The 20966-nt window shown below is 40.1% G+C and overlaps 1 protein-coding gene across 1 annotated transcript in view; it reads right to left on the minus strand.

Moving 5' to 3' along the window:
• The window catches only part of LOC124723046, a 401647-nt gene that overhangs the window by 147547 nt on the left and 233134 nt on the right, over positions 1-20966 (minus strand). Inside the window, exon 4 of the mRNA XM_047248226.1 lies at positions 2327-2491. Within this exon, the coding sequence (XP_047104182.1) occupies positions 2327-2491 (165 nt within the window). The remainder of the gene's footprint in view (positions 1-2326; positions 2492-20966) is intronic.

The following is a 20966-nucleotide window of genomic DNA, read 5'->3' on the forward strand; positions in this document are numbered from 1 at the left end:
TTAAGTCACGTTTAGTAATGAAATCAATTTATTGCTTCCTTCTCTGATAAGGTTTTCGTAAGCTATTATCTCCGGAAATGTAACTGCACAGACTGAATACGCACTCCACGTATTTAGATACCTCTGCCTGATGAACGACACACTTTTCACGCTGCTGATGTTTATTTAGAATATTGTTAGCAATATTATAGGAAAAATACAGTCTATAAATCTTTTAGGGAGACTTCTGACAGCAAAGTACTCTATTATATCAGTAATTTGCTATAAATTGCATTCTTTATATTGTTTGTAGTGGATAACACAATACATTGTCATTGTCCGTCCTAAAATTGTGCTACAGAACCATTTAATCGCAGGAATACTTACTTTGAGGGAGTGTTGTGACTTACGTCAACAGTAGGCCTAATGAGGTACATTCAGTCCGTCTGTTTCCCTGCATAGGTAACGCGTATTTTTCTGCCGTTATAAGCGTGGTCAGGTTTCTTTTACGACATTGAATTGTTAGGCCTACATTCTCAAATGTCAGCAGTTATTAGTGATAGGTACAGATTTAAGAATTTTGTAGACTAATTTGGCAAACTGTGTAATTGTGGATATTAACTCATTCTTTATTTTACACTGCAGACGTATTTTTCAATATTCTGACATCACAATAAATGATGCAGCATTCTGTTGATGGCAGTACGAAATCTTGGTTCGCAGGTCAAACTTGGTCGATTTTACAGTGCAGTTATCTGTTGGTGGAAGAAAGCAGGCGTGTTCTATAGTGCAGCCATCTGCTGGTGACAGGAGCAAGTAGGATGTGTAGCATGACTTGCCTTTATTTATCGTCTCCGGGTTTATGGGATAGTATTCAAGGAAAAACTCATTTTAAACGAATATGAATACGTAATTTGTTATTTATGTTTTATATGCAGATGTTGGATTTTAGCCGGCCGGAGTGGCAGAGCGGTTCTAGGCGCTACAGTCTGGAACCGCGCGACCGCTACGGTCGCAGGTTCGAATCCTGCCTCGGCCATGGATGTGTGTGATGTCCTTAGGTTAGTTAGGTTTAAGTAGTTCTAAGTTCTAGGAGACTGATGACCTCAGAAGTTAAGTCCCATAGTGCTCAGAGCCATCTGAACCATTTTTTTTTGTTGGATTTTAATTATTTATTGCGAAATGTGCTGTTTGCGTGATCTAGTAATCGACTGAGAATGATTTATACTTTGAAATTAAAGGTGGCAGTGTGACTATTCCCTACTGCCTGCTACGTTGAACTTCCATCATCGGCGAGTGATATGGGACCTCAGGTCTCACAGCTACACCTTCAACGTGCACTCAATTGATGTCACTGGAATGATGTTATCGTAGGACAGAAAAATCTTACCCTTACACCAATACAGTTTGAACGAGAGCCAACGTTGACGCTTTACTCCAATCTACCACCAAAATAAAAAATAAAAGATAACGATGTCGCTGGTAAACCAATCCTTAAACGATTTTTTTGTAGTCCGTAATGGAGACGTAGTTGAGACTTTTTTCGGCAGTCGGTAGACTTCGCAAAATTTGGTTGGTGAACGGGGATGTGGGGAGTCATGGTTGGACTTAACGCTCCCTACCCCGACGCTCCATGGCCTTGGCATGTGGCTGGATGTGCTGCTGCTGCTGCTGCTGCTGATTCCTGTAATCTCCTTGGAGATATGAAAGTACTGATGCTGCTCTCAGCGAAATATGAAAAGTGCAACTGCATGCGCCTTCCCTCCAAGTTTCTCCCTCGCCTCTACATATGCCCGGATGTCATGATTCCTGACACGGCCTTAACGGTAAGGAATTGCTGATGCTGATGTCAGCAAAATATGACATGCGGAATTGCACGATATTTCACGGAATGACCTCTCGGTTGGGGTCAATGATGGCTCGTACCAGCGATGCCCTCTTACTGATAGGCGCTGGCAACTGTGCTTAGTTAGTGGATCAATGAGAGCAATATTACCAGATAAAACGCGTTAAGGCTTTTGGTTCTCCTACAACGGTCACTGGAAATCATTGATTCTTGAGAGCAAGATTGTCAGTTAATCTGTTAAACAAAACCTCTTCCGATTTCCTTTTTCATCTGCGTGCAGTCTTAGCTTTTATCATCGGTGCCTAGTAACACTGTAGGTCTTTAAACTGCAACCCTGTTTCAGTTTCTACGTTTAATTTTTCCAGATTTAAAAGGAGCATGCAGTACTGTTTAGCTAACGATAAACATTACTGTAGAATTATCACACTCAGTGAAACTAAAGTAGTATAACCGAATAACTGTAGTCAAGTCAGGTAAGATGATGTGGCGGTGAGTACGTACCAACGCAGACGGGTTGGTAATCGGACCACAGTCCTCCAACTGAGCACACCCGGATCCTGACTCCTTGCAGCTTGTAGCCTTGGTCGCACGTATAAGTTGCTGTTCCACCATCCACTGTCACGTTGCCGTACACGGGAATTTCCGGTTCACCGCATTTTTCTGCACCTGTAAGCAAGCTAAAGTTAACACTGACTACGTAAATAGTATTTTGCAACTTTAGAAATTGCTGTTGTATACATTGGTCGTGTCTGACATTAGAAACTAAGGAATAATTTTCTTGGATTGATGCAACCTATCAGTTTCCCTACGGTCTCTCTCTCCTTGTCCGTACACGAAAATCGTATCTCGTAATTCCGTAGCTGGGTACAGTGCTATTTCAGCAGCTCAAATCTACTGTGCACTTACACTTACAAACACGTACTGCAGTCTAACAAAACTTAACATCGGAAATGTATATGCCAGTGAACACATGACGTCATCCTGCAATGTGTAATTTCGTATCCCCGTTCGTTTCGCTAAAAACTTCCATGTTCGTCGAATATACTTACCGTAAATGTTGGCAAATATTTGCGTAATACTCGTAATGAAATGAAAAATGTCTTTTGCATTTTTGTTTCTTTTCTGTTCCTCTTCCAAAATAGACGCTTACCATTATGCTTTTTTATATTTTTATTCACTGACTTGCAAACGGAACGATCAATATTTCGGTCAGTTACAAGAGGAATGACATGTTCCAAATCAATTGTTGAAAATTTGACGTTTTGAGGATGTATTAAGGAAATATTATGGTGATTCAACTAAGATATACATGAGATATTTCCTCAACCGTTTAGGACATCATAATTCTGTTCTCACTGAAATGAATGGTGAAAACGTCATCACTAAATGAGGTACAGTCTCTTTTCATAGCTGTATTAATTACAGAGCTATCTGTATCAGATTTCTTTTCCAAATGGAACACAGTAATTTCCTCTTATATTATTGTAGTTCTACAATAAACTAATTCAACGGCATTCACTCTTCAAATTCCGGAGTTTCAGAGTAAATACAATATTTACGACTTTTGATCACGAAACCGACTGCCGTGTTATGCAGAAGTACGTGATTTCATATCCAAATGAGGAAGCACGTAACATCGAATATGGAGGAAATACCGCAGTGATAACTGTCTGTGTCATTCACGTGTATCGAATGTTGGTTACTTCGGAAAATAAATGTCTTTCGCAATATGGGAGAAACTAGATATGATACTTCGTACGGACAATGCAAAAAGAACGCGAAGAGCACATTTCAGTTGTACGCACAAAGGAATCTCAAAAGACGGAGTGCGACAAGAATGGCAATTCTGCGAATGAGCAAAACACTGTTATTCGAATGGCGCTATAATGCTACATAGACGGTAAGGAACATTCCTGCAATGGGCAGATCGAAAGAAATAGATACTGCGCCAACTGTTGCTCATAATGCGCATGTTGGCTCCGTAGGAACTACGAATGCCTCTGGAAGAAGTTGGCACAGCGTTTTCCGAATTTTCTCCCATCCATGTCATCTGTCACTTCACAAACAGATTAAATAGCGGTAAGTGGAAGAAGGGAAACAAGACTTTCATACATTACGTATTGAGGTGGCACAGCGTAAAATACAGAACTTTTACGTCTGAGCGACCACCTGTAAGTGCCAGTATGATCATTTTTATTTAAGGTTAATGTGCTTATTCTCAATCATAGGAGTTCCTCGTAAAAGTGAGTGGGCTGTCTATTCTTTGTTTCTGTTTGCACATAAGCGATATTTACGAAGTGACAAGTGAGTGAAGCATCAAAGGCTCACGTAGCTCAGACGAATAGCTTGTTTGGTTGCGTCATCCCGGAAAGGTGTCAAAAGGAACAACGCAACAAAATTACTGCTGTCGTTGTCAATATTGTTACAACGTAAGTTGTAGCATTCATTTCGATAAAATTTACAGAAAAATGAGAAGCTGTGTTTCAGTGAGTCTTCAGATTTCTTTATTATTAACTGAAACGACTTTACTGTCGAAATTTTCTGACAAGCAGTAATTTTATCAGGTTATACACAGTTTTATTTAAGTAGCAATGTAATGACAAATTTCACATTGGACAAAAATGTTTCACATGACAGAAATTTTACGACGTATAAAAGAAGAACATTTATGTTCAGATGGAAAAAAGTCATCCTCGTGGTATATTTTGTTTTTATTAACTTTGATCAGTCTTGTCTACATTTCAGTTCACTATAGGAAGTAAAAATAGGCGTGTACAGCACAAAAGTTGATTCTAATTGTGGTTTTTTTCTAATCACACTTTTCTGGTACAAAAATCTCAAGTTAGTACAAGAAAACTGTCGATGAACTTTACGCTATTTCCATAACATAATCGTTACTTTAAGAATTTATCTTCACGTGGGTTTATTAGAAACAGTGATTTGATTGGTGCGACAAGTATTTCATTTGGACAGTTGACGAAAACCTAAAAATCATTGTTTGTACGCTATATTGAATTTACTCACGGTTGTTATGGAAATAGTTGCTAACATTTAGTGTAGATATATCCGGCCAACGTGTAAGCGTACAGCGAAGGGAAAAAAGGAAAAGGAATATGAAACTGCACACTGCAGAGTCGCGCAACGTATTCACTGGCATGGTCAGTCACGCTGTTAAGTTTTGTTAGACTGCATCTGTGTTTACAAGTTTAAGTATACAATCCATTTGTTCTACTGAAACAGCTTTGAACCCAAGTACAGAATTAGCAGACAGGATTTCAGAGTACGGATAGAGAAAAGGAAACTGTAGGGAAACTGGTAGGTTCTATCAATCCAAGTACTTACCTAGGAGACATCTGATTCACGTCATGTTTTCAAGAGTGTTTTAAATGTTTGGGGAAACAGACAAGTGGTACCATAACACAATGAGTGAAGAGCATAAAGAACTATACGAAATTCCGATTGAGAAAACACAGTGCTACAGTTAGCAGTCGTCCCGTTGCACGAAAATGGGAGTCGAAATAAAACGAAATGAAAACGAAGTTACTTGATTCAAAGACAAAGAAGCACAGATGTTAAAGTTTTTCCGTTTGCTTGTTTACTTCTTTACACGTCAAGTTCTGTAGGACCAAATTGAGGAGCAAATCTCCAAGGTCATGGAACGTGTCAGTACATGAAATTACAACATAAAAGTAAAAGCAGACAAAATAAAATGTTTACAAACCCCCAAAAAAGTCAAGCCTTAAGTATAAGTAAACACAATCAACAGTACAATAAAAATCAGCTTAATTTTTCAAGAAACTTCTCGATGGAACAGAAGGAGTGACCCATGAGGAAACTCTTCAGTTTCGATTTGAATGCGCGTGGATTACTGCTAAGATGTATGAATTCTAGTGGTAGTTTATTGAAAATGGATGCAGCAGTATACTGCACACCTTTCTGCACAAGAGTTAAGGATGTCCGATCAAGTGCAGGTTTGATTTCTGCCGACTATTAACTGAGTGAAAGCTGCTTATTGTTGGGAATAAGCTCATATTGTTAGCAAGAAATGACAGTAAGGAATATATATATATACATTGAGGGGCCAACGTCAAAATACCCAGGCTCGTGAACTGGGGTCGACAAGAGGTTCGTGAACGTACATCACTTATTGCCCGAACTGCCCGTTTCTGAGTCAAAAATATCCTTTTAGAATGGGAAGAGTTACCGCGAAATTAAATACCATACGACATAATCGAGTGAAAACAAGCAAAGTTGACTAATTTTCTTGTCAAACGATCACTCACTTCAGATACCGTTCGAATAGTAAAAATGGCAGCATCAAGTCTTTGAACCAGATCCTGAACGCGGGCTTTCCACAACAGTTTACGATCTATAAGCACATAGAAATTTGAACTGTTCAGTTTCACTAATCACATGCCCATTCTGTGAAATTAAAACGTCAGGTTTTTCGTTGAATTGTCTGTTAAAAACTGTAAAAACCGTGTCTTACTGTGATTTAGCGTAGCAGCAGCGCGGTTCCGGACTGAAGTGCCTAGAACCACTCGGCCACAGCGGCCTGCGCGTTGACCTTAAGTGGGAGGAAACTATGAGGAACAACTGGAGCGTTAAAACCACCATCTTAAATTTTATCTGTTTTTTATTAATCCAGTATCTAAATACTTGGACTCTCGGAGTATAAATGTATTACGTTAATGCCTGTAAAATGAGCTATGTGCTTACTCCCACTATCCAGCACAAATTAAATGGCACATGAGCACATTATGATGATAATTTGCAATATAAGCAATATATTCACCTAACCAAATTAATCCAGATAAAGACCATATATGAATGAATATACTGTAATAGACGAAAGGGTTCTTTGAATGTGTGTAAATTAACCTGTAAATACTACGATCGTTCATTTTGTGTTTCTAAGTATGTAATATAAAATCTATGAAGTGAAGTATACCACCAAGTCATTATTTAAATCCTTGTCATGATGATTAACATTTATTGATAGACTGCTTACAGGACAGTTCTCTTTGAGAGCAGCGATGGCACTTTGAAAAAAGTGCTGGGTGAGAACCATTTTCCACTTTCTCGAGTGAAATCCGCACAATATCAAGAGACAATCAAAAGTCACGTACTTTCTGCCAGCCAGCAAGTACCAGCGGAGATCTCAGTAACCTTCACAAAAGAATTTCACTGTAGCTGAATGCTCTCCCGTGCTCTGGCTAGCCCTTAGTAGCGAGGACTTCTTTCTTCCCGGAAATTGAACTGCTTGCCCGTCAGACAGAAAACAGGTCGCTATCTCATTGTGATCACGCAGAAACAGGACGAGAAAAATTTGAGTCATATTATTTTCTTGTATAAAAAGTGAGAATCGGAAGCATTTTATCGACAAATACAATATCACTTTCCGTAATAAATAAAATTCAGTCATTCATTCGTATATGGTAATTAAGTCCGCTTCTGCCTCCCCGATTAATTTAGTGTAACGGTAGCTTCGGTCATCTCCAAAGACCAATTCTCATATCTCGAGGAAAACTGCCATCACCCAGCCTTTACTGTTTTTCCAAGCCTATTCCGTCGGTGTGTATCTCTAGTGTTAATTTCGTCTACAACATCTCAGTAGTGTGTTTACGAGTACATTTTGCGGCGTGCAGTTGCAGCTGAGCAGTTATAAACCTAAGTACTGACAAAGGTATTTGTGCACAGTTATACAGTTATTAAATTTAATAGTTTTCAGCGGTGTTTCGTGCTGTTTGTGGCAAAATAACGATTTAAGAAACTGTTGGAAACATTCGCTTGCTGCGTTTTTTAGATTTTTCTGTGCGCTGAAGTCGTTTAGTAAATTTCGCGGTTTTGTTTTCAGCTGACGTTTCTTATTGTTTCTAGTGAAATATTTCTGTAAAATTTTCGTTCAGTGTTTTAACTTCGTTGAGTGGTCCAGTGGCCGCTTGAATTTTTGGTTTTAGCTAATAATTTTGTGTAGTTTTGTTGGTATTGGTATTAGTTGTGGTTTAGTAGTATTAATACAAAAATGGTTCAAATGGCTCTGAGCACTATGGGACTTAACATCTGTGGTCATTAGTCCCCTAGAACTTAGAACTACTTAAACCTAACTAACCTAAGGACATCACACACATCCATGCCCGAGGCAGGATTCGAACCTGCGACCGTAGCAGTCGCGCGGTTCCGGACTGCGCGCCTAGAACCGCTAGACCACCGCGGTCGGCAGTATTAATACAAGTAGTTGCTTTCTTAGTAGAGAGGGAGTTTCGAGACCGCTGTTGCTAGTTCTATAAGTAATTCTACTGGTGTAACTGAACTTAGATAATGAAGATGTATAGTTTTTTTTCAGTAACAGTAAAATTTTACCATGAGTGAGAAGTGTGGGTTCTGTCGTAGGTTTGTGAGTAGTGGGTTACGGTGTGGGATTTGTTCAAAGTCTTTTCATTGGGAGGAATGCAGTGGGCAATCCAGTGGGCAATCTGACGAGATCCTCTCCTGGGAATGCAGAATCTGTTGTAGAAATAAGTTGATAGAGGAGCAGGACCGTAAGATCTGTGCCCTTCAGGTGCAGTTACAACACGCAAAGGAGGAGCTAGATAAGTTGAGGAGGGTGAAGGGTGCTGGGGAATGGGTACTGGGAGTTGGCAAGACGGCAGCTATACGGCGGAAGTATAGACAGGTATACTTTGCGTATATGCAATAAATTTGAACAACTGTCAGAGCTGAGTGGAGAGGAGCCTCTTGTTGCTGTAGATCTAGGGAACGTGCAGCAGTCCTCAGAAGTTAGGAGGCCGAGGTCAGTTGCAAAGTCTAACAGAAAGAAGAAGGTTCTGCTGTTAGGTAGTTCACACGGTAGAGGTGTGGGCCAGCAGTTGCAGGAAGTGTTGGGGAGTGAGTTCCAGATCACCAGCAATGTGAAGCCTAGTGCAGGGTTGGCTCAGTAGACTGACAGCATAGTGCAGTTATGTAGAAATTTTATGAAAGAGGATCCGGTAGTGATAGTGGGTGGAGCACGGAACAGTCTTGATAGGGACGGGGAATATGATGTAAGTGGTGGCCTGGTAAAGATAGCTACTCAAACTGGTGGCACTAATTTGCATTTCGTGCAGCTGTTTCAGCGTCATGATCGGCCTCATCTTTACGCGGCTGTTAGGCGCGTTAATATGGGGATGGAGAAGGTACTGATGGCAGAGGGCGTGGGTCACATTTCAGTGGTGCTGGTTGAGCCTATCAGTAGATCCGGTTCCACTAGGCATAGCCTGCACCTCGGTAGGTATGGGAAGGGGAGGCTGGAAAAGCTTACAGGTGATAGTGTAGTGGATGGTGGTGGGATCACTCATCACTGTAGTAGTTGGTGTTAGAGCTGCACCTTTTTGAGATGGAAGTCAGCTGAAAGATATACTTGCTTAAAGGAAGTCCCTCCAAGTAAGGGCTCACCTTCAGAGGACGTCATGTTTCTAAGTAGAGAATGAATTAGCATATGTCATCAAAATATATGAGGTATTAGATATGAAGTTAGTGAACTGCTTATAGAAGTTGGCTCTGAAAATATTGGTATATCGGAGCACCATTTAAATAATTTGACAATTCAGAGCTGTTTTTCAAGGAGTTACTTGCGGGGTGTGGGAGTGGAAAAAAAAACAGTATTCCATTTGTGTCCGTAGACGTATCATGGCACTGCACCGAACAGATACTTTAATGTTGTGCAAGGGCAGCTGAATTTAATGAAACTAAACTTCTGATTGTTATTGTTTATAGGTCCCCTAACTCTGGCTTCAGAGCATTTCTGCTCAAGCTAGAGAGGTTTCTTGATTCACTTTATAGGAAGTGCCAGAAATTAGTTTAAAATGGTTCAAATGGCTCTGAGCACTGTGGGACTTAACATCTGAGGTCATCAGTCCCCTAGACTTACAAGTACTTAAACCTAACTAACCTAATGACATCACACACATCCATGCCCGAGGCAGGATTCTAACCTGCGACCGTAGCAGCAGCTCGGTTCCAGCCCGAAGCGCCTAGAACCGCTCAGCCACAACGGCCGGCAGAAATTAGTTATATGTGGTACTTAAATATAAATTTTGTATGTGATGATGCAAGAAAGGTTGTTTGTAGATTTCCTAAATTCGTATGATCTGATGCAGACTGTGTTTTTTCCAACAAGGGTGCAGTGGAACATAGTACAGCCATGGACAATATTTTCATTCATTCTTCATTACTAGATGGGCATTCTGTAAGTAAAAGGGTGAATGGTCTTTCAGACCATAATGCACAAATTTTAACATTGAAAGGCTTTTGTACTCAAACAAATGTCACATATAATTACAAGCTATGTAGGAAAGTTAATCCAACAGCAATACAGTGTTTTTTAAACCCCGTCAAGGAACAAGAGTGGCAGGATGATTATAGTACCGATAATATAGATGACAAATATAATGCTTTCCTTAACACATTTCTCATGGTATTTGAGAGTTGCTTTCCATTAGAACGGTCGAAACGGGGTACTAATAGCAAAAGGCAGCCTGGGTGGCTGACTAGTGGGATAAGGATATCGTGTAAAACAAAGCGGATTTAGCTTTAAGTATTTCCAAGTCTAGGGGACTGATGACCCCAGATGTTAAATCCCATAGTGCTTAGAGCCATTTGAACTATTTTTGAGGTCAACGCACAGAACGGTCATAAAACGATGTGAAACTACGAGGGAAGTCCTTCTTTTGGATGTTGTTTGACTAGGGCGTTAATAGACTTGGATTTCGACTATGCCGTCAGAGCGTTGACCCTTCAAAGTGAATTTTTGCACTGTGTCGTTTTGTGGTGGGTTCGTATTGAAAACATCAAGTCTCGACACCCGTGATGATTCCCTCCAGAAGAGTGTTGTCCTCGTTTTGCAGTTCAGTCAACTTGTAGCTGGCATCCACGTGCCGCTTTTGTTCGGGGGTCAACGTGTGTGGGAGAAACTAGACACTAGTCAGAATAAATTTATGATCATAATCTCATGTTATCAGGAGAAAGAATACTGGCGTTCTACGGATCGGAGTGTGGAATGTCAGATCTCTTAATCGGGCAGGTAGGTTAGAAAATTTAAAAAGTGAAATGGATAGGTTAAAGTTAGATATAGTTGGAATTAGTGAATTTCGGTGGCAGGAGGAACAAGACTTCTGGTCAGGTGAATACAGGGTTATAAATACAAAATCAAATAGGGGTAATGCAGGAGTAGGAATGCGGGTAAGCTACTACAAACAGCATAGTGAACGCTGTTCACATTCCAGATAATATCTTCAGAAAAAACTACGTAAGATTTAACTTTGTATTTGATGTTAACAGGTTTGTTTTTCGAGAAATGCGTTTATGCATTTGCATTTATAATATTCTCCATTTCTGTCATCAGCTCTTTTTGTTGCGAAAATAACAAAACTCATCTACTATTTCTGGAGTTATTTCCTAATCTGCCGGCCGGTGTGCCCTGGCGGTTTTAGGCGCTTCAGTCTGGAACCGCGCGACTACTACGGTCGCAGGTTCGAATCCGGCCTCGGGCATGGATGCGTGTGCTTCCCTTAGGTTAGTCAGGTTTAAGTAGTCCTAAGTTCTAGGGGACTGATGACATCAAGATGTTAAGTCCCATAGCGCTCAGACCAACTTGAGCCACTCATTTCCTAATCTAATTCCATGTGCAGTGTCTGATTTAATTCAACTATGCTCCATTAATCATGCTTCAACTTACAACGCTCGCACTGACATTTCTGTTCTACTGAACTTCCAAGTCCTTTAAAGCCTGTGACAGAATTACTGTATCATCGACAAATATCTAAGTCTTAATTTAATCTCCTTGAACTGAAATTCTTTTTCCAAATTTCTTCTTAATTCCCTATAGTGCTGGCTCTGTGTACAGAAATAGTAGTATTGGTAATACGCTACAATTCTGTGATACTACCTTCCAAGCTACTTCTCTCATTACATATTCTTCACTGTTATAACTGCTGTCTCGTTCTTGTACAAGTTGTAGATAACATTTCGTTTACAGTATTTTATCTCTGCTAGCCTCACATTTACAAAGAGTGTATTGCAATCAACATTGTCAAAATCTTTCTCTAGATCTACAATGCTATAAACGAGGGTTTTTCTTTCTTTAGCCTATATTTTAAATTAAGTCTTAGTGTCAGTTGGATGTTCAATACTGTCTAAGTTGGAACGGCAGTAAAAGGTGGGTGTAATATTCTTGACTAGGCATATAATCGTAGACAGCAACGCCAGATGAAAAGGGGAGCATCTAAAAAAAAATTGTGAAATGACATTGTTGTTTGTTGTTATGGTCTTCAGTCTGAAGACTGGTTTGATGCAGCTCTCCATGCTACTCTATCCTGTGCAAGCCTCTTCATCTCCCAGTACCTACTGCAACCTACATCCTTCTGAATCTGTTTAGTGTATTCATCTCTCGGTCTCCCTCTTCGATTTTTACCCTCCACGCTGCCCGCCAATACTAAATTGGTGATCCCTTGATGCCTCAGAATATGTCCTACCAACCGATCTCTTCTTCTAGTCAAGTTGTGCCATAAATTTCTCTTCTCTCCAATTCTATTCAATATCTCTTCATTAGTTACGTGATCTACCCATCTAATCTTCAGCATTCTTCTGTAGCACCACATTTCGAAAGCTTCTATTCTCTTCTTGTCTAAACTATTTATTGTCCACGTGTCACTTCCATTCATAGCTACACTCCATACAAATACTTTCAGAAAAGACTTCCTGACATTTAAATCTATACTCGATGTTAACAAATTTCTCTTCTTCAGAAACGCTTTCCTTGCCACTGCCAGTCTAGATTTTATATCCTCTCTACTACGACCATCATCAGTTATTTTGCTCCCCAAATAGCAAAACTCATTTACTACTTTAAGCGTCTCATTTCCTAATCTAATTCCTGCTGCCTCACCCGATTTAATTCGACTACATTCCATTATCCTCGTTTTGCTTTTGTTGATGTTCATCTTATATTCTCCTTTCAAGACACTGTCCATTCCGTTCATCAGCGGCTCTTCCAGGTCCGTTGCTATCTCTAACAGAATTATAATGTCATCGGCGAACCTCAAACTTTTAATTTCTTCTCGATGAATTTTAATTCCTACTCCGAATTTTTCTTTTGTTTCCTTTACTGCTTGCTCAATATACAGATTGAATAACATCTGGGATAGGCTACAACCCTGTCTCACTCGCTTCCCAACCACTGCTTCCCTTTCATGCCCCTCGAGTCTTATAACTGCCATCTGGTTTCTGTACAAAATGTAAATAGCCTTTCGCTCCCTGTATTTTACCCCTGCTACCTTCAGAATTTGAAAAAGAGTATTCCAGTCAACATTGTCAAAAGCTTTCTCTAAGTCTACAAATGCTGGAAACGTAGGTTTGCCTTTCCTTAATCTATTTTCCAAGATACGTCGTAGGGTAAGTATTGCCTCACGTGTTCCACCATTTCTACGGATCAAAACTGATCTTCCCCGAGGTTAGCTTCTACCAGTTTTTCCATTCGTCTGGAAAGAATTCGTGTTTGTATTTACCAGCCGTGGCTTATTAAACTGATAGTTCGGTAATTTTCACATCTGTCAACTCCTGCTTTCTTTGGGATTGGAATTATTATATTCTTTATGAAGTCTGAAGGTATTTCACCTGTCTCATACATCTTGCTCACCAGATGGTAGAGTTTTGTCAGGGCTGGCTCTCCCAAGGCTATCAGTACTTCTAATGGAATGTTGTCTACTCCCGGGGCCTTGTTTCGACTTACGTCTTGCATTGCTCTGTCAAACTCTTCACGCATTATCATATCTCCCATATCTTCATCTACATCCTCTTCCATTTCCATAATATTGTCCTCAAGAACGTCGAACTTGTACAGAACCTCTATATACTCCTTCCACCTTTCTTCTTTCCCTTCTTTGCTTAGAACTGGGTTTCCATCTGGGATCTTGATATTCATGTAAGTGGTTCTCTTTTCTCCAAAGGTCTCTTTAATTTTCCTGTAGGCAGTATCTATCTTACCCATAGTGACATTCGCCTTTACATCCTTACATTTGTCCTCTAGCCATCCCTGTAGCCATTTTGCACTTCCTGTCGATCTCATTTTTGAGACGTTTGTATTCCTTTTTGCCTGGTTCATTTACTGCATTTTTGTATTTTCTCCTTTCATCAATTAAATTCAGTATCTCTTCTGCTACCCAAGGATTTCTTCTAGCCCTCGTCTTGTTACCTACTTGATCCTCTGCTGCCTTCACTATTTCATCTCTCAAAGCTACCCATTCTTCTTCTACTGTATTTCTTTCCCCCATTCTTGTCAATCGTTCCCTAATGCTCTCCCTGAAACTCTCTACAACCTCTGGTTCTGTCAGTTTATCCAGGTCCCATCTCCTTAAATTCCCACCTTTTTGCTGTTTCTTTGGTTTTATTCTACAGTTCATAGCCTATAGATTGTGGTCAGAGTCCACATCTGCCCCTGGAAATGTCGTACAAATTAAAACCTGGTTCCTAAATCTCTGTCTTACCATCATATAATCTATCTGAAACCTGCATCTCCAGGCTTCTTCCATGTATACAACCTTTTTTTATGATTCTTGAACCAAGTGTTAGTTATGATTAAGTTATGCTCTGTGCAAAATTTCTACTAGGCGGCTTGCTCTTTCATTCCTTACCCCCGTTCCATATTCACCTACTACATTTCCTTCTCTTCCTTTTCCTACAATCGAATTCCAGTCACCCGTGACTATTAAATTTTCGTCTCCCTTCACTATCTGAATAATTTATTTTATCTCATCATTCATTTCATCAATCTCTTCGTCATCTGCAGAGCTAGTTGGTATATAAACTTGTACTACTGTGGTAGGCGTGGGCTTCGTGTCTATCTTGGCCACAATAATGACATTACATTACATTCCATACGCGACTGGAAAGGAGGTAATGACATTGAAACGTAAAATGCCCTCCGCCACACACCGTTGGGTGGCTTGCGGAGGATAAATGTAGATGTAGGTGTCATACTGAAGTAAGACGTGGACGATGAACAGTTCAGTCAAGAAGGGAGTAATAGCTTTTGAAATGTGGTGCTGCAAGAGGATATTGAAGATTAGATGGGTAGATAGGAAAACTGAGGGAAAATGGGAAATTTTTGACACATCCTGACTAAAAGAAGGAATCAGCTGATAGGCATATCTCGAGGCATCACAGAATACTTGATCTGGTATTGGAGGGAAGCGTGGGCTTAGATTGAGAACGAGAGTTGACCACCGCAAGCAGTTTCAAACGGATGTTGGCTACAGTAGCTATGCAGAGATGAAGAGGCTTGGAAAAGACAGATTAGTGTGAAGAGATTCAGTAAATAATTCTCAGGCTGAAGTGTGTAACAACATATGTCTTACGTTTTTATCTCTGAAAATTTACAGTATTACGGAAATGTTTGTTTATTTAGCATTTGGTATCGAGCTATAGCATCAGTAGTATTGAGTATAAATAATTATTCAATGAATCATGTTTAGTGCAATGATTTTCGCTTTTATCAATTTCATTCTCTTTTCAGTACCTTATAGTAATTTGTTTTTTGTGCGGAAATAAGATTTTCTGTATATCCTAGGGACCTCATGTGACCACCTGCAAACGATGAATTTCATGGTGTTTTTCAAATTTTCATAGAAGCTTTGAGAAACATTTACGTGGGAGTATGAGTCTACTGTCATCCCTACTTACACAAATTTAAGCGTTCAACGTAAGATGCCGGTGCTTGTAATTTGCATGGATGCATTGTCACCGGAGCTGGTCTTTTTTACCATCCCGAGCTGGAACCAGTTAACTTTCTGGAGATGTAGCGCGACAGTGTCAGACGAAAACGCCAAACGCGTTATACGAGGGCGTTTGAAAAGTTCGTGCAAAGTCCAAGAGATGACACCACCGGCGAGTATCGAGGTCATGTTTAGTTAGTAACATCCTTGGAAAGAACGCACACCAAGTTTCAGCCATATTGGTCTATTTCTTTGTATTTGGCATTCGTATGAATCAAGGAAGTCGAGTGATTGTCAAATAAATGGACGAAAAAGAATTTCGTGTGGTGACTAAACACTACTTTATGAAAGGAAAAACGCCTCAGGAGACTAAATAGAAGCTTGACAAACATTACGGTGACTCTGCACCTTCGATTAGAACAGTTTATAAGTGGTTTCAAAATTTTCGGAGTAGCCATATGGGCACAAGTGATGCTGAACGTTCTGGACACCCTGTGGAGGTTACGACTCCAGAAATCATTGATAAAATCAATGATATGGTGATGGATGACGAAGATTTAAGGTGCGTGAGATTGCCAGTGCTGTTGGCATCTCGAATGAACGGGTACACAATATTTTGCATAAGCATTTGGACATGAGAAAGCTATTCGCAAGATAGGTTTCCCGATTGCTCAAGCTTGACCAAAAACGGGATCGTGTGAAGTGTTGCAAGGATGGTTTGCAGCTGTTCAGGAGGAATCCGCAGGGCTTAAAGCGTCGTCTCGTCACTGTGGATGAAACATGGATACATTACTATACTCCTGAGACCAAACAACGATCTAAACAATGGGTTACCAAGGAAGAATCTGCACCGAAAATGGCGAAGATCATTCCTTCGGCCGGAAATGTTATGGCGACTGTCTTTTGGGATTCACAAGGGGTAATCCTCATTGACTATCTGGAAAAGGGTAAAACTATTACAGGTGCATATTTCTCATCGTTATTGGACCGTTTGAGAACAGAGCTGCAACAAAAACGCCGGTGATTGGACAGCAAAAAGCTCCTTTTCTATCACGACAATGCACCAGCACACACCTCAGAAATTGTGGTCGCTAAATTAATGGAAATAGGATTCCAACTCGTTTCACATCCACCCTATTCTCCAGACTTGGCTCCCTCGGACTACTATTTGTTCCCCCAATTTGAAAAAATGGCTGGTGGGTCAAAGATTTTATTCAAACGAGGAGGTGATTGCAGCAACTAATAGCTATTTTGCAGACTTGGACAATTCCTATTATTCGGAAGTTATCAACATATTAGAACAGTGTTGGACGAAGTGTGTAAGTCTAAAAGGAGACTATGTCGAAAAATAAAAATTATTTACTCCAAACATGTAAGTAGTTTTTTTTTTGCACGACTTTTCAAACGCCCCTCGTATGATGTGTTGCCAAACTTCTATTAATGTTATATTTTTTGTTGCAAAGTATATCTCACCCGAACAATGTTTCGGAATACACCTCCACGCGTAATACTGTATGTTCACCAAATTAGTGAGGTTGAATATTCACCTCCCTTATTGCTCATGTTACCGTCTTGGTTTTGTTAAGTCGTTGTCTGTGAATTTTCTGGTATACGATACTTTCCGGTAGCGTGGACTCTGTGAATTTCTCCTACCAGTCCATACTTTCACTCGGTATATGCCGTACATTTCACTAAATGACTTTTCACATCATCAGTATGTGGGTACCACAAAAGATGCGTAGCCTTTTGATGCAAATGTTTCAACTAGTAATTCGAAGAAATGCCTGCATTAATCTATGTGAATCCAAGACCAAAATGTTATAATTTTGTTTACCTATATTACAGACGGTCGTATCACTCAATGGTTGCGGACTGGAAACTAAGTGCACAGTGGGACAATGCCACATCTGCAAGCCGTATATACACGAGTTGCGGAAAAAAACGTCAGTATGAACGACGGAAGTTTGTAAGACAAGTTGCATTCAGAGTGTGTCACGCAGAGAGGTTTTCCAAATAGATGGTATTTCATGCGTACTTTTACTTAAGTACTTTTTCTGAATAGTTGTTCACCGATGTGACACCCAGTAGGAAGTTCTGAACCTTAGTTCATAAATCTGCTCCTGTGGTTTGAAGAGTGACATCCCCGTCAAGTCCATCAACCTCCTCCTCAAGTTGGCTAAGCTTATCAAGAGCTATTTAGTAGGGTTCTCCTTCTCGCATGATCTCTAACGACTGCACTTTCAGTGACATGGAGAAACTACTTGGAATGCAAAAGCTACTGATACATGTCCATACATGAAGAGTTATGTGAGACAAGCGGATAATCTCCATAGTATGACAGTAAAACGTGAAGCTATTCGGTGGCTATAGGGACTAGAAAGGAATACCTTCCTTGTTCACCAAGTTCTTAAAATTTAAGACTATACCATCGTCATTAATTGTGCAATAGATCTGACGTTTGTTTTAAGAGATCTACAGGAGTTAAAGCGTTTAGGCATTGTGCATAAGTATGTGCCATTACATCCTGTTTAGATAACGGCGAGAAGCTGAGATTGGACACTGATGTAGTAGTAACGAGGTTTATTGGATTCGATTTTACTAATGATCGGCAAGAAATATGCATCATAGTTGTGACGATCTGAATACGAGGACAGTTGGAGGCGACCGACAACAACAGGTTTTCTCTAATTTTTTTCAGTGGCTATATACACGTTGCTCACCATTAAAATTTCAAAACCATGACTGCGGCATGCAAAAAACGACAAAATGACATGAAGTGTACTACATCATTGGAAAAGCAAATGGTTAACAATTCAGGGTAGGAGTAACGACATCGGTGTACAAAATGTATTTAAGGAAGGTTCTACAGCAGGTTTCTCATTGAGAAATCGCATGTGAGTGTTGTCTATTTGCGGGGAGATCGTGTTATGCCTCGTGTCTGCTAGCGCGTGTGGGAATTCTACAGTAGGTTTGAGAACTGCGGCTTTCGCGATATTGCTGCCCTCCATGAACAGGATTCCTTAGTGGAGACTCCGAGGAGAATGTACATTGCCCGACTGCATTCGTCTTCTTCATACGGCCCACCATCTAGCATGGCGATATGAGCTGCTATTATGGGGACACAACTGTCAAGGAACTGCCACAAGGAATCAACGTTAACATGAGCATACGTCAGGAAAACTTTCTAAAGAAACTGGTAGAGATAAAGGCCCGAATATTTTGCAGAATACGGATGAACACTGTCCTTAAACTCCAAAAGAATTTCTCACTCGTTTTATACATGTGTTCAGTAATACATTTTATGTTATAAAAGAATAAAGTTATAACTTTTTTAAACATATTGGAGCATGTAAATTTGTTCTTGGTGGCATTTTAGGTCCCTTTTTATGTTATTAAACATTATTCTATTAACAAGAGATACTGAAAGTTTGATGTCTTTATCACTCTTAGTTTCTGAGAAAAGTGCACGAGAATACAAAAAAATGTAGTTTATAGGAAAACCACACTAAAGTTTTACACAAAAAATCTATTGAACATTACGATAGAAACACACTTTTAAAAATTACAGGATTGCACTGTGACTCAGCTTCGCCAACTTCATCTTCTTTTCTTTGATCTTCTGGTTGTCCTGACCTCCGTAGTAGCATTTCCTGTAGAAATTTCAGCATACAGATACGGTCCATATCGATGGTTTTAGGTATATTTTTAGTACCGATACCATACCCTATTCCCAAGAGCCTTAACATACCAGTATTCTTTGACACACCATCATCTAAGCACATCACGCATCATGAACTTTGAACTTCATTGTTTCTTTTCTAACAACAACAGTTTTTGGTAGCCTTGCCCAAAATACAGAATTTAAACTTCCATTTGGATTCTGAGTTTCACCATGGAGACACTTTTTCAAAGGCTCTTGTTGGCTAAATTATTTTTAAATAGGTTTGAGAGCAAGTAGGACAGTTTCTGGAACTGAATGTTCGTTCTTATAATTGGAAGCTGTGGCTGAGTTGTTGGATCTGCACCAATTGTTGGGTCCCTGTGGGCAAAGGTGATGATGCGGGATCTCATTCACTGAAATTTTGTGAAAGAACATACCCCAGATAATTCTTGTCATTGCTTCTACACTGTTGCAATTATTCCTAATTACCATGCCGTAATAATCCGGATGTTGTCTGTTTCAACCTCTGTCAGACGGCGTTTAGCACCTAACTTTTTTTCCTTGCATATCTTCATAAGTGGTGGTCTTTCTCTTTTCTGTACACGCCCTATATTCTCCAGTGTATTAAGTTTGACTGTTGGCCCACATGGTTTCTTATCTGTCGGTTTCTGTTAAGCCTTACTGTCCCCATCCCCAAGATAGCCTGCATACACGACACCTATTGACTGCTTAGAGCTTCTGGAAATGTTAACACCACCAACCACTCCTTGTCTCCACTAGAGCAATTATAGTCAATTTTGCACACATGATGTTTAGCGGGGTTTTTGCTACAGATGTCACAGAAATTATTAATTATTTCGATATTCAGGACTAAATTACAAACAATTTCCATGGTTTTACCCACATCTCCATACAAAGTGACGCTTCCACCACTCATTACAACAAGTGTGTTTTTCCACAAATTCACGTAATAACTTTATGGTAAGTAGAGGCAGAAACACTGTCCACATTACGTATTTCACTGCCACGCGTTTTAGAGACATTTGGAATCCAGCAAGCAGGCTTTTTACTTTAAGCACTGATAACCGGGCAGATATCACCTTCAGTGTTATTTTCGTACCTCATAAGTAGCGAATTCGTGACTTAATTTTTAAATATTTATTTCCACGAAACCCTAGCTTATAACCAAAATTCCTTATTCCACTCATTATGTTTATAGCTTTTTCACATGGAGCGGCGTAGCGGAATGGTTAGCACACTGGACTCGCATGCGGGAGGACGACGGTTCAAACCCGCGTCCGGCCATCCTGATTTAAGTTTTCCGTGATTTCCCTAAATCTCTCCAGGCAAAATCTGGGATGGTTTCCTTTAAAGGGTACGGACGATTTCCTTCCCCATTCTTGAAACACTCCGAACTTGAGGTCCGTTTCTAATGGTCTCGATGTCGACGGGACGTTAAGCCCAATTTTCCTTTCCAGGTGCAAGCCAACGGCTACAGGAAAAGCTGGGCGTAGAATATCAGGTAGCAAGCATCATGAAACCTAGCGCTACGCCTACCCGGATGAAAGAGGACATAGAAGCCTTGCGCTGAGATTTTGATGGTAAGGATAAGGTGCTTATAGAAGGAGGAGCAGGAAACAACTTGACTAGCTCCTTAGAATATAGCATTAAAGGTGACCTCGAGGAAACAGGAGCAGTAACAGCACACACTCGTGTGGGGTATGTGGTGGTT

Source organism: Schistocerca piceifrons, chromosome X, assembly GCF_021461385.2.
Source record: "Schistocerca piceifrons isolate TAMUIC-IGC-003096 chromosome X, iqSchPice1.1, whole genome shotgun sequence".
In the NCBI taxonomy this organism is placed as follows: domain Eukaryota; kingdom Metazoa; phylum Arthropoda; class Insecta; order Orthoptera; family Acrididae; genus Schistocerca; species Schistocerca piceifrons.